Raw genomic sequence first — 13,025 nt, forward strand, 5'->3', positions numbered from 1 at the left:
GAAAAACCTTCAGAGAAGTGGCCCTAGGCTGTCATGAAACGTGTATTTAACACACCCACAGTAAACTACTAAACACACTCACTTCAGAAGGTACAATACGTAAATACAGAGTAGTCCCTTTTTAAAGTCTGATCTCTGGACTACTTAATTCAGCACAAATTTGAGATGTTCTGCGGAGTCTACCAAATTTACAGAGTAATTATTGGCCATATTTTGCATTAACATGATGACAGCATATCCTGTAAAGGCAGAGCCAGAATTTTAAGGACCTTTTCAAAATGAGCCCAGGCCTTGGCTTTATTTTTAGGTCATAATAGTGATGCCTTTTTTTCCTGCCACATGTGGAAGGACCGCTGTGGGCTGAAATAGAAATCTCAGATTCCCCAACGTTAGGCTCTTATGCAAGTGGATTCCACACACAGAGGGAAGTTTTGTCTACCTGAAACAATTTCCAAGACTAAGTCTAAATCTGGAATATCCCAAGAGAAGTGCAAGCTTCAATCATCCAAATCCCAGCAGACACACAGACTCCAGCCTAAGGTCTGGAACATATTTAATCAATTCACTGTGCTAACTCTCTACAGCTTCATAAAATAGCCAATACAGCAATAACAGGGCCAAAAATTAATTGTACACTGGTTGGCAAATTACACGGAAATAGCAGGAAGCACTGGTATTTAATGCAGCAGAATAATGTGTGTGCACGCATATATATGGATGGATGTGCATGCAAGCGCTGCTTTCCATTAGAAAAGTAGCACTGGTTTTACTGGTAACTGCTACCTGTATATATACACATTCATAAATACCATTCTGCTTACAAACAAGCATATAAACAGCACAAAGAGGGAGAAAACAGACATTTAAACTATTAGGCACTAAAAAAATGAATGAAACGAAGGGAAAATTGGGTTAAATAAAAACGGCAGGGGAGGGTATCAGAAATACCAGATAATGGGGAAAGCTCTCAAAATAAGACAAAAGTACCCCTTGTTTTGCTCTTTTTGGACTAGACTTGAGAAATACTCTGGTGTTGAGTTCCAACAAAGAGACGAGATCGCATTCTAGGTCTTTTTGTTCTGCCTTTAACAAGTCTTCATAGTGATACACTGATGAGACCAGATACCAGATTGTTATCTAAATTCAGCTGCTAAATTCAGTGTTAAGACACTAAGTTCAAACCACACATTGCCACATTTATTTCACAAGTCGAGCCTGAGGATGGATTCCTCCAAGATGAAGCAGCCCATAAGCATCATTCTCTCCCTCTGCAAAGGTACTCTAAATGCCAGGGAAGGAAAATCACTGCAAGGCTCTGACAGTTCACCCTTCAGCACACAGACTGCAAAAGCATCTCTACGCTAATCGGGCACACTGAAGAGGAAACAAACACTTAGTTGCTGTTTGCATAGAGGCTGCTTGTAATTTGATGTAATGTACTGTACATCAGACAACACATACTGAATAGAGAACATACACACGTGGCAGAGAAGGCAGAGGCAGTGCTGACATCTAACACGTTTTATTTACCCTATTATAGATGTTCTTTGAGTTCATCAAATTACCAATCAATTTATCTGATCTCTAAAAGCTTGTGTACTGAGGTATATTAACTACTAAACTTTACAAGCTTTCAGCAAAACAGCCATTAAATGGGTGAATTGAGCACAGGGCACTGGAAGTCAGTTTGCCAGTTGGCCAACGGCAACAGCGAAGCAACCTCTCCCTGCAGAGAGGCAGAGGATGGAGAAGCATTAGGAAGGCAGCCTCCCCAAGACGCTGCTCAGCCCTAACAGACACCGGCAGAAAAAGGAAATTATGGATGCTGTACTGCCTCCTCCTCTTCCCCCAGCCTGACATTTAACGTCTGTGAATAACTGAAAAGAGGAAGAGGATGGGAGGTCAAAACCGGTTCAGATGACAATTTCATGTTCGTTCTTTTTTTCATTTTGTTCCCATTCAGAAATTTAACACGCACGCAGGACAAAGTCTTCAGTTCTCTAAATATCAAAGGCTGAGAGACTGCTAGAGCTGTTGCCACCTGAAAGACAACGTCCACACAGCCTGGGACACCGTCTGCCCAAGCGACTGGGAAGTGATCTGGATGATTAGGACGGATCTTATCAGCCTATTTCAGAAAACTATATGGGGGATTATTTTTCTTGTGTTCAGAAGATTAAATCAACAGTTCGATGAACTGGGTGCTTTGTTATATTGCTCCACTGGCCTGAAAGGCAAACTGCTTTTTTGGATCATAGCTGTCGTAGGTTCACATGAAGCCCTGCTAGTTTTATGGGAGGAAGGGTTTGCAGCCGGGGCAGGGGATGAGAAGACAATCAAACAAATTAGGTAAGAAAAAAATGGAAATTGTAAAGAATATTGTAAGGCTCGATTACGACGGCAGGGACAGGTAATGCTTCTGAAAGGGAAACACATTTTTTGAGACCAGAACTTAGTTTCCCACTAGCTGTTCTTCCTCAGAGTACCCCACTGCAGTGGCCTGAGCAGAAAGCTGGTGGCTGGGAACACAGTGACTGGCAGCAAAGCATCAGCCTTTACGCACAGTAATAGCTCACGGGCAGTCCTAAGACATTACAGGCCATTTTCCTGAGAAAGTAAATGGTGTCGGTGACACCTGCCAAGACAGATCAACTTGCTTCGAGAAGGGCACTGAATCTTTAACTCCCACTGAGAGGGTAGAGGGCTTGGTTGAAGGTAACACCTCAACATGGCTTGCTTTTTTCAAAGGTAGGGGAGCGCTCTCCAGGTCTCCTGGACACAGACACAGCCTGGGAACGCAACTCAGATACCATTCCTCATCCCCTTCAACAGAAATCCCGTGCCACCTTCGCCAGGTGACATCAGTTTGTTCAGCCCCGCAGAATCTGCTTAAAATTGATCATAAAGACCCAACATGAACATATTATTCTGGAAGGCTTTTTTTTCCCCAGGCTGCTGTCACTTTCTCCACAAGGATTTTTAGTGAGACAAGTTGCTGGCCAAGAAGCATAGAAATGACAGTGGACTCACATGTAGGGGTGACCTTCGTGTACCAGAAGTAGGAGTCTGCTCCAAGAAGAAGGATCAAGGCCAATAAGAATGACAAACAAAAATAAGTTTGCCTCCCATTCTTTACACATCCTAAATGCTTTACAAACATGAATTAAACGGTAAGTGCAAGGGCAAAAGGACATTAATTTAAAAAAACCAAACAAGGTGAATGCCACACACAAAATTACAAGATTTGTGAAGGTAAGCAGAGAAAATGGTGCAGTCTACCTTATTAATAAAAATTTTCAAGAAAAGGTATTTGCTCAATGCATTGCTTTCCTGCTTGCATAAATACTCCACAGATTATGAATACCTCTTGTGCTACTTACTGTTCTGAAAAACTACAAGCAGAAAAACACTGCATATTAATGTACCCACTGCTGACGGTAGTCCACAGCCACCTAATAAAAGATAACGTGGGAGACGGAGCTTAGGGAAATCCAAACAAAGAAGAGACATCCATCTATAGCAAGGAGTTTTGCTTCATCTGCTGAGATTACCTTCAGCCTTTCTCTGCCGTTCCGTGCTGCTCCAAAGAGCTGCCCATGTTTTGCCATCCCGTAGCACTGCCCTCAACCTCTGCCAGGTTAAACCCAGCAAGAGGCCAAATAGCAAAAAGAGTCAAATAAATATTTATTTGGGAGAAAGTTTACAGCTAATATGCTACGTGAAATCTCCCGGTATCTGAAGGGTTCCAGGAGAGACTGCATTTCATTCTTATCATACTTATTAAAGGATGTTTCCACCATTTGGAGAAAGCAGGACAAAGCATACACAGAACCCTTAATAAAAATACCAGTTCTGAGCAGTATATGTGGTAACTATTTATACTAAGCTCCCTCCCTCCCTGCTTCTCAGTAACATATAAATGCATGAAAGGACATCAGCTTAAGCTTCTCAAATTGAGTGTTTCTAAGGTTTTCTTTACAGATTATTAGGTCCAACTCTCAATCTTTCTACCCAGAGAAACACTGCAATTCAAAACCTTCTTCAAAACAGTTGAGACAAGACCCACTTTTTGTAAAACAATTCCAAATTACGTGCATGAGATGTAAAATTACTCTAACAAGTCAGAGTTAGAAGTTTAGCCACTTATAACAAATTAGCCAGGTCTCATTACTGGATTACTTATTGGAGATTAGAGAGTCACGCTGGAAACACAGGTGTGGAATGGAATGCCTGTATCACCAGCTCCAAAATCCTGCAATTACACACAGTCATATAAGAAATAGACAGTTCAAAGGATCTATTCCCTGTAATTTTCCTGATTAGCAAAATACTTCAGGCACTCCAAAACAAAAACATACAAGCAACCCCAGAGACTGAAACACACAACTACAAAAAATTACCAGAACTACAGTGAGGATGACAAAGAGCATCACCAGTGTCCTGATCCTCTGACAGGAATTTGTTCAATAAAATTCGGTTTAAAAAAAAGTTCAAACAGCATGCACCGCACTTCAGACAGAACAAAACCTACCACCCCCTTCACACACACAACCCCTGACAAACTGATAATGGAGGGTGCAGTGGGAAGAATGCCTCCCAATAACAAATGGCAGCATTGGTTTCATCCCAGTACAGCTGCTCCATGCACTCAAACCACACTCTAAATAGCTGAACGCTGCCAGTAGCAGCAGCGCCTGGCGTTTGCTCAACACAAGTCAAAAGTGCAAATCAAGCGCTAGGCACTACAAAGAAACAGAGAACTAAACAGTGATTCTCATACAGCTGCCAGATATATTCATGGTCCACCCGTACCTCGAGCCCTGTGTGCACAGTTCTGATTCACACCTCTCAGAGAGGATTAAATAGACACGGAAAAGTTTCGGAGACAACCAAGCCAGGATGATCAAAGAATTTGGGACAAGTATCCCATATACTCGCCCTGATCTTACACTTATCACTGGTCATCCACACATTGTGCTGGTCACAGTCAGGACCAGCACAGTGACACAGTGCTGCTGCACTCACCACCTTACTTCTTCCAGTGCTTTAGCGGAAGATGTAGGAAAACCCCAAGAGCTGAAACACTGAAATTATTTTTTCAAACATGCCCTTTCCTGTGAAAATTTTAATAAGACTGTCTAGAGAAACTGAGTTTCTCAAGATCTGTTTGAAATAAGGTACACCCACAGTTCACCTCATGTAAAACTAAAGGCAAAGCCTTTTTAGCATTTCTATAGCTTTACTGTTTCACAATGCTTTGCTCTCCCCTTATAAGCTATTCCATCATACAGATGGAATAACTGAGATAGATGGACTAAGTAATTGTTTCAAACTCCCAAAAGAGAAACAGCTATCAGAAAATGAGCAGTTTTTTGCTTCCAATTCTGTGCTCTGTCCAGTAGATTACAGTACTCTTTCAGAGATTACAAAATAAAAAGATAATGTTATTCACACGATCTGCTGCGTTCAAGGGAACTACTGAGTTCAATTCTGGTCAATACATCTCAAAGACAGAGCCGCAAGGGGGAAAGAGCCCAAAGACAAACAAGTAGAATGAGAAAACTGGAAAAAAAAAATCATTCACACAAGCAGAGGCTGAAAAGGTGAGGACTGTTCATCTTAATGGGAAGGTAAAAGAGGGAACAGAAGACTACAGGTAATGAATAATGAAGAGAATTCCTTCTATCTCTTTCACATAACAGATATTAAATGAAAAAAGTATTTGAAACTGGTAACAGAGAATTTATAGAGTATACAAGTTAACGTGTGGCACATACTGCCGCATGGTATTGGAAGCAAAGAGCTAAACAAGGCTTCAGGAAAAATGCCCGAGACACATATAAGAATGATGGCAGGAATCCAAGTTCCATTATAGTGAGTAAAAATACTGAATGAAAATAAACTCTTTTGCAGAAGGGCACGTATCAGCCTCTGACTGGCAACACTTGGGAAGATTATTCTCAAAGTTGTTCTCCAAAAGGGGTTTTTTGTTTTGGTGAGGTTTTTTTAGCATCTTCCTTTGAAGTCTTTGAAAACTGACCACTGTCAGAAGAACCAGGACAGTCTCCGTGTTTGATTCAGTGCAGCAGCTACTACGTTGTAAGGAGCATATAACAAAATTATTCTTATCATCCTACCAGGAAGGTACTTAGTTCTCAACATCAACAGTTCAAAACACCATTGAAAAACAAATCTCTAAGTAAGTCTCCTACTGCTGAGTTCTGTTATCATGCAGAAGTGGGAACAAAGCCAAACTGACGTTATAGATAGGCACAGCAGGGGGAAGAGAGGGGAGAATTCCTGACAGTCTGATCCTTAGAAGGAGAAATTTCAGCTTTCTAACTCCACACTGAGCCATCACATTCATTCACTCCCAGCCCAACATCTCTGAACTACCAGTGACCATCCAAGCAACCATCCCCTCTGAAAACAGCAGAGAAAGCAACCTTCTATGTCAGAGCTCCTCCCCACCTTATCCCCCTACCAATAGCTTTTTTTCTCATATAAACACATATGTACATACATAGGTGTATAAAAATATATCTAAGGCTGAGTTGGAAGGTTTTAGTAGAGTAGAAGGAAAAATAAATAAATAAACATCAAGGTCTGCGTGTATTCAACAAATAAAAGCAGAATTATATAAAAGCAACAGCTAATAAAAAAGATTGTTCTGTGCTGTGTTTTCCATCTTTCCAACCATTATAGGAATAAAATTATCCACAGAGAAGATAGAAAACCTTTTTCAAAACTAATACAATTAAGCTTTATTACACTGTTTCAAGTACATTTCTCTCCTCTCCTTTCTAGCCCCCACCACCTCCCACTCCAATACAGACTAATGGTTGGAGGCATCCTTCTATTTTATTACCAGCAAAATGCTGGTGTTTAAGGGTCAGAAACTATCTAGTGTTTTAAGAGAGGAAAGAAAACGTGTTCCTTTTTATCTACTTGCTTTTGTACACGTAAGAACTAGAAGAGAGTTTCTATGCAGGTCTGCACTTTGAATAGGACTATGGGCAAGACACCTTACTCCCCTGAGAAAATCCTGCACTAAAATATCCATCACCTTGTTTAAAAAGTTACCCTACAGCAAGGGACATGGACCTGAAAAGGAAAACACAAAATACAACAAAAGACTTCAAAAAGAGAACAATGCAGGCTGGACACAAACTTGTCCCCACTCCTCTGTCCACAAAGGACAGACACACATACAAATTTTCCCTGCAGTTTCCACTTCATGAAACCAGATCCGGAGAGAAGAATACAATAGAAGCACGCAGCATGAGACCAAGAAATTGCAAAAATTCCCTTTGCGTATGAACATATGGACAACTGTGATAATTAGAACGATAGCTGCTAGATTGTTTGCAATTTCACTGAACAATCTCCATTATCTAGAAATAGAATTTAAAAATCTGAATGCAACACTGAGTGCTAGTTTTAATAGTTTATTTTTTAATGAACTGTACAGATTAAAATGTTGCAAAATTGTATCATGTGAAATTGCTCATGGGCATGTTTTACCAAGGCTTAAAAAAAAAAAAAAAAAGCTGTATGGACAATCATGCAGTAGCAGTGAACGAGAAGGGGAATAGATGTGCCAACAGTTTTTTCACCGTTTTTATAATCTGTAATTTTCCCATGTTCCGTATTCACCATCATGCTACGTGTTGGGAGTAAAACCGATTGATTTCTCTGTCTCTTTACAACCTACCTTGTTCATTGTTTGCATTTCTTTTTAGTCACATAACACAACTACAAGTCAGATATATGCAACTCCCTGTCAGGAGGCCTAATTGCTTCAAATTGGAAAAGATTATTCTCCACATTTATTAAAAAATAAAGACTACTTATAACATTATTTCATTTTGCCAGGAAGTGAAAAACGCATTAGTTCATAAGGAACAGCATGGCTGCTCCTATTTTTATGGCATCAATTTTTAAAAACTCATCATGGTAAACAATTAAACAGAGAAGCAAATCCCACGTTTAGGGGAGAGATTCAAATCCCTAAATGGATTTTCAAAGGTCATTTCAGGCTTAAAAGATGCTTGACGGTGTCTCTTTAAATCATGTTCATTTCAAAGGCTTATCCAGCAAGAAGCAGGCAGCGCAGTGCAGCACCCCCCTTTGAACTGTTGGGCTCCCCAGAGAAAAATTAATAATGCAACTTTAATTCATATTTATAGCAAGATTTGTGTTTGGGTCTTTTTTTTTTTTTTAATTTAGGAAAGGATTTTTAACAAAAGGAATAAAAAAAAAAAAGGGTATTTTTTTTTAACTTAGCTTTCACCTCAACCCCATGGTGAAAGAGAAAATAAAGTCTGAATTATTTTATTAAAAAAATCATCCAGTTAAACCCCCCGTTATCTTTCCAACGCAAGTTGTTAAAAAAGATTTGGTTTGCACAGCTTTTTCATTACTTAACTATGTAATGAGTGGGGGGCAGCCGGTTCCAGGTTTCAGCACAATGCTTCTTGTTTCTCTGCTCTTTGGATCCACACCGACCTGCATCCAATCCCATTAGTATTCAGAGGCCACAAATAAAAGACAACTTAGCCTCACCTTCCTCTCAATGCGGGCCAACTGCTCTTTATAGAAGGCCTCTTGCCGCTTCAGCTCTGCCTCCCTGCCTTGCAGCTCAACGGCCTGGGAAGAAGAACAAAAGAGCATCATCAGAAGAAGAAATTAAAAATAAAAAGTGTGAGTGTAAGGAAAGCACACGGAATGCAGACTGGAAGGAACTACAAAAAACTCATTGCTCAGGACTGGTGTATGGGATCCCTCTTGGTGGAACTACAAACCTTCGTATTGCAGTTCATTTTGGATTATCCCCACGAGTTTGAAACGCTTATTAGAATCATACTCAAACTCATAGCCTTGATTTTATTTCTCCTTATTAAATGAAAACATATAATCATAGAAAGGTGACACCTTCCTACTACCTTTTTCAGAACTTACCCAAGTCTTTGTCTTCTACAAATCATGATGTGGAGTACCACTTCAATGTTCTTCACCTTACCTTAAAAATTAACTTCAAAACACTTGCCCCTTGGAGTGTCAGACAACTTCTATAGATTTAACAGACCCCTACACTCACGAGCAAGATCCAAAACAAAGAGTCTATGTTATAACATTTTTATAGCAACACAGATTCTCACTGACCATGCATTTGCTTTTACACACATACGTAGTAGGACTACACTGATAATTAAGTACTCTCTCCACACGCTCTCTGTGCGTAGACCAGCAGCACCCCAAAGTTCCTCTGGCTGGGTGCTGCAGATTTGGAGGGGGGATGGGTGTCAGAGAATTTCCCTTCCATCCTCCAAAGTATAAATGTGACACTTCCAAAACATCAAGCTTGGTATACAAGCACATGCTTAAGCATAACCTGATCATCAACTAAACAATCAATTGTGTGGTTACAGCAACAGCTTTTGCCTTTTAGCTCTTTACAACCAGCAGCGCTTCATTGCATTCCCACTCCTACACTGAACTAGCATTAAGCAAACATGGCATTGATGGACCCAAACCAAACTTCTTAAGCTTAAAAACAACAAGCAACAATAGCAAGAAGAATGGCACTTGTTTTTCTTCCCCCATCCCATCCAAAATCTCTGGGGCCACATAAGTTATCACCAGGCAAGAAGACCTTTCAAAACTAGAATTATTAGTCCATTTAACATGAACACAAACCCTGCCAATCTATAGCACCCCAGCAGTATTGCTCTTCACTTTTAATGATGATGGTACAATCACAGAAAATGCTGGTCCAATATGATTAAGCAGCTGGGACAAACATCCTCGTGGGCTCAGACCTGTCATTTTACAGCCAGCAGCCATTGTTAATGAGAAAAATTACATCTGAAAGCCAGTTGCTGTGTATTTCTTTCTTTCTGCTCCCCTGCTGATGGAAGTACAGCGGTATAATAGGGCTTAGAAGAGATTTTAAGCTAGGCAGTGAGGGACAATTGATAAGCAAGCAAGAAAAGAAGTAGGAGCACATGAAATAGGGGGGTTGCCGGAGTGTAGTGGTGTCTGTCTGTTTGTTTTTAAAAGGAAAAAGAAATATTTTGGTTCCCATGTTTGTCATCCAGCCAACAGGGCCAGAGTAAGGCACAAGCACTATAGACTCACATCTAAATCCCCTTGCTCTCCAAGGCACTTGATTAAAGGGAAAATCTCTGGCTCTGGTTTAACCAGAGCTGCTACGTATCTTCCAGCCCACAAACCAGCTGAAATAGGACGGGAAAGAGGATGAGAATCAGCTGCCCCATATATGCAGCCTGACCAAAGAGATATCACAGCAACACTGATGGGCACTTTGTAAGTGCCAAAATTATTACTATTTCTGTGATAAGAGAACCAAAGCAATCCTTCTGAACCAAAATCCATCTTCTATACAGAAAAGGACTAAGCAACTTCAACTGAAATGAAACAGATATAAGATGGTAGGGTGGTCTGGTGGGTGACCAAAGGAACCTGATTCTCCTGCTGATTTTCTGCATAACACCCACAAAAATCAGATTAGTAAACAAGTGATTTGTATCTTCTTAAGGAGAAAATAAATAGGGAAAAGAAAGAAGAGTAACATAGTACTGATCCCTCTATACAATTCAGATGGAAGGTGATTATGATGTCAAGTGTATTTCAAGAAAAAAGAAAAAAAGACTCAAAAGATCAACTCTTAAAAAAGCAAGAAAGTCTCTGCTTAATCTAAATAAATTAATTATGTGGCAGTGCTACTCTCCTGAGGCAGCAGACTATTCTGGGAGCACAAAACCAATACATGTAACAATACTGGTGGGCAAGAAGCTTTATTCTGTTTCTGGCAAGACATGGATGTGACATCTCCGGAAGGGAACACAAATACCAAATACCTAATCTCTCAAGTGGGGTGCTGAGATGCAGACACATTAGAGGTGTCTGATCTGCATGATGATGACCCATGGACTCCCAAGCAGACCAGACCGGAGCTGGGGTGCCCATAGTGAATAATGCCCCCACACCAATGCACCCTGCAGCAGATACACATTCTGTTAGTTACTTCCCTAGGGTCTTGCAAAATTCATCTCGAAGAATCAAAACCAGATCTCCTGACTGCATATTCCGACCTCAGTATACTCCCAATTCTTCCCCATAAGTAATTTCTCACATCTTATCTCCCACTCTGTCCCACTTATCACCCGCAAGCTGTATGGCAAAACAGAGGTTGCAGAGAAAATTTCTACTTGCAACTCAAACATATTTTCAATGCCTTGCTTGTTTCCAAGAGCTGCTCATGTTTCAGTGCATTGAAGTATACTGAGAAACATTTTATTTTTGACAGATCTGCTTGAAAGTTGCTTTCTGTTTCCCTCTATCCCCAGCTGTTATTACTAGAAACTTTAGTACACTTTATGATGATGTTTGAAGTATGAATGGTACAGTCAGAGCATGTGTCATTTGAAATATTCACTGTTCCAAACTGGGTTAGGCAACAAGGGACATTTTGTATGAATACAGGATATTTATTAAGAGATCCTCTAGTCCTGCTGCTTATTCCCCACCTGAAGGCAGAAGCCTGTGATGTCCCAGACAGAACTGGCTGCTATGGAGATGATTACAATTTCACAGGGGATTGAGACTGCAGGTGCCAAACAAAGCATCAGATACGCTTTTCACAAAAAGGCCGTTAGAACTAAAGAAGGAAGGAGAAGGGAAGACATGCATGATAACACACTGGTTTGAAAATCACGTATCAGAAAGTTGCATTTCACATCCACACTGCAGAAGCTACATCTGAGCTTGAACACATCATGCAAGAGATGACCAAAGCCCAGAGATGACATCTAAGAAGCTGCAGTGAAGAACAGAGAGTGTGTTGTACAAAAAGTATGAAGTCAGGAAGAAAAAAACAACAACAAAAAACAGAGGGAGGGGAGGAAGAGCATAGTTAGTTGTAGAACACATGGATGCACCTAAAACTTAGAAAAGTAGCACAGGACAGCACATATCTGCAAAAGCGAATGTATGCAATAGGCAGTTGCTCTCTGTACAAAAACTAGGTATAAGATATATTCAGAAGATGCTCAGGAATTCCCTGTGATGGGTCAGAGGTTACAAGCATTGCATTCTTACAGAAGGACAGGGAAGGTATACTACTAGGATGCTACTACAGCTTCCGTGGTCATGGAGTGGAAGGGACCTCTTTCAAATTTTTCCTAGGTTCTATCTTTACACTTTTTCCATAACCTGAAAAACTTTGGGCTCAGTGCTGCTTTGAACAGTGACAAAAAGCCAGGGTAGAGTCACCTGCGATTCTGGCTTCCTTCTCTCCCTTTAACCCATTTAGAAACAAACTCTGGAAGCACATTTCTAAAGCTATGCATTACCTAGCAGCTCAATTACAGAATTCCAAGTACCAGCCTGACAGCTGACAGCCAGGCCAATAGAAATATTTTACAAGCCTCTTAATTGAGGTAATGAAATATTATTGGTTCATTCTCTATGAACAAAGCCAGACACTCTTAGCCTCATCCTGAACTGACACCAACAAGCAACACATCAGACTGTGCAACTGATCTTCCAGAGCTGGGCTTCACTCTAGCTACAGCCATTCACAATTAGCTTTGGCTTTGCCCCCCTCCCCCCAAAATATCACCAGATTTTTATTATTTTTAATCACAGTCCCTTCTCATCATCTTGTTAAACATGAAAACCAGGAAGGAAATCTGCTTGAAAAAAAAAGGGTTTCTTGGCAGGGTCAGATTACAGTAGGGAATGTGGCACCCAGGAATAAAGTTCAGCAATAGCACAGCCCACAGCTGATGGCTACCGTCAGGCTGTCTGTCTCCGCAATACTGTTCGGATTCTGGGATCTGGGGAGAGGCCATGGAGAAGACTCCTCTGGAGGGAACCCCCCCATCGACCCTCTGTGAAGGACAAGTCAAGCTAGATGGAAAGGTCCATACCTCAATCTATAAAGAATTTCCTCAAAGGCAAGTCACAGCACTTGGCAAGGTTATTGCAAAAATATTTAT

At 40.7% G+C, this 13,025-nt stretch overlaps 1 protein-coding gene across 3 annotated transcripts in view; it reads right to left on the reverse strand.

The window, feature by feature from the left end:
• Positions 1-13,025, reverse strand: part of CHCHD6 (coiled-coil-helix-coiled-coil-helix domain containing 6) — a 116,379-nt gene that overhangs the window by 67,213 nt on the left and 36,141 nt on the right. For 2 of the 3 annotated variants that reach the window (XM_074152056.1, XM_074152054.1), the window contains one exon: positions 8,566-8,649. The exons of the other annotated variant lie outside the window; for it this stretch is intronic. In XM_074152056.1, the coding sequence (XP_074008157.1) occupies positions 8,566-8,649 (84 nt within the window). The remainder of the gene's footprint in view (positions 1-8,565; positions 8,650-13,025) is intronic. 3 annotated transcript variants of the gene reach the window in all.

Source organism: Numenius arquata, chromosome 8, assembly GCF_964106895.1.
Source record: "Numenius arquata chromosome 8, bNumArq3.hap1.1, whole genome shotgun sequence".
Classification (NCBI taxonomy): Eukaryota; Metazoa; Chordata; class Aves; order Charadriiformes; family Scolopacidae; genus Numenius; species Numenius arquata.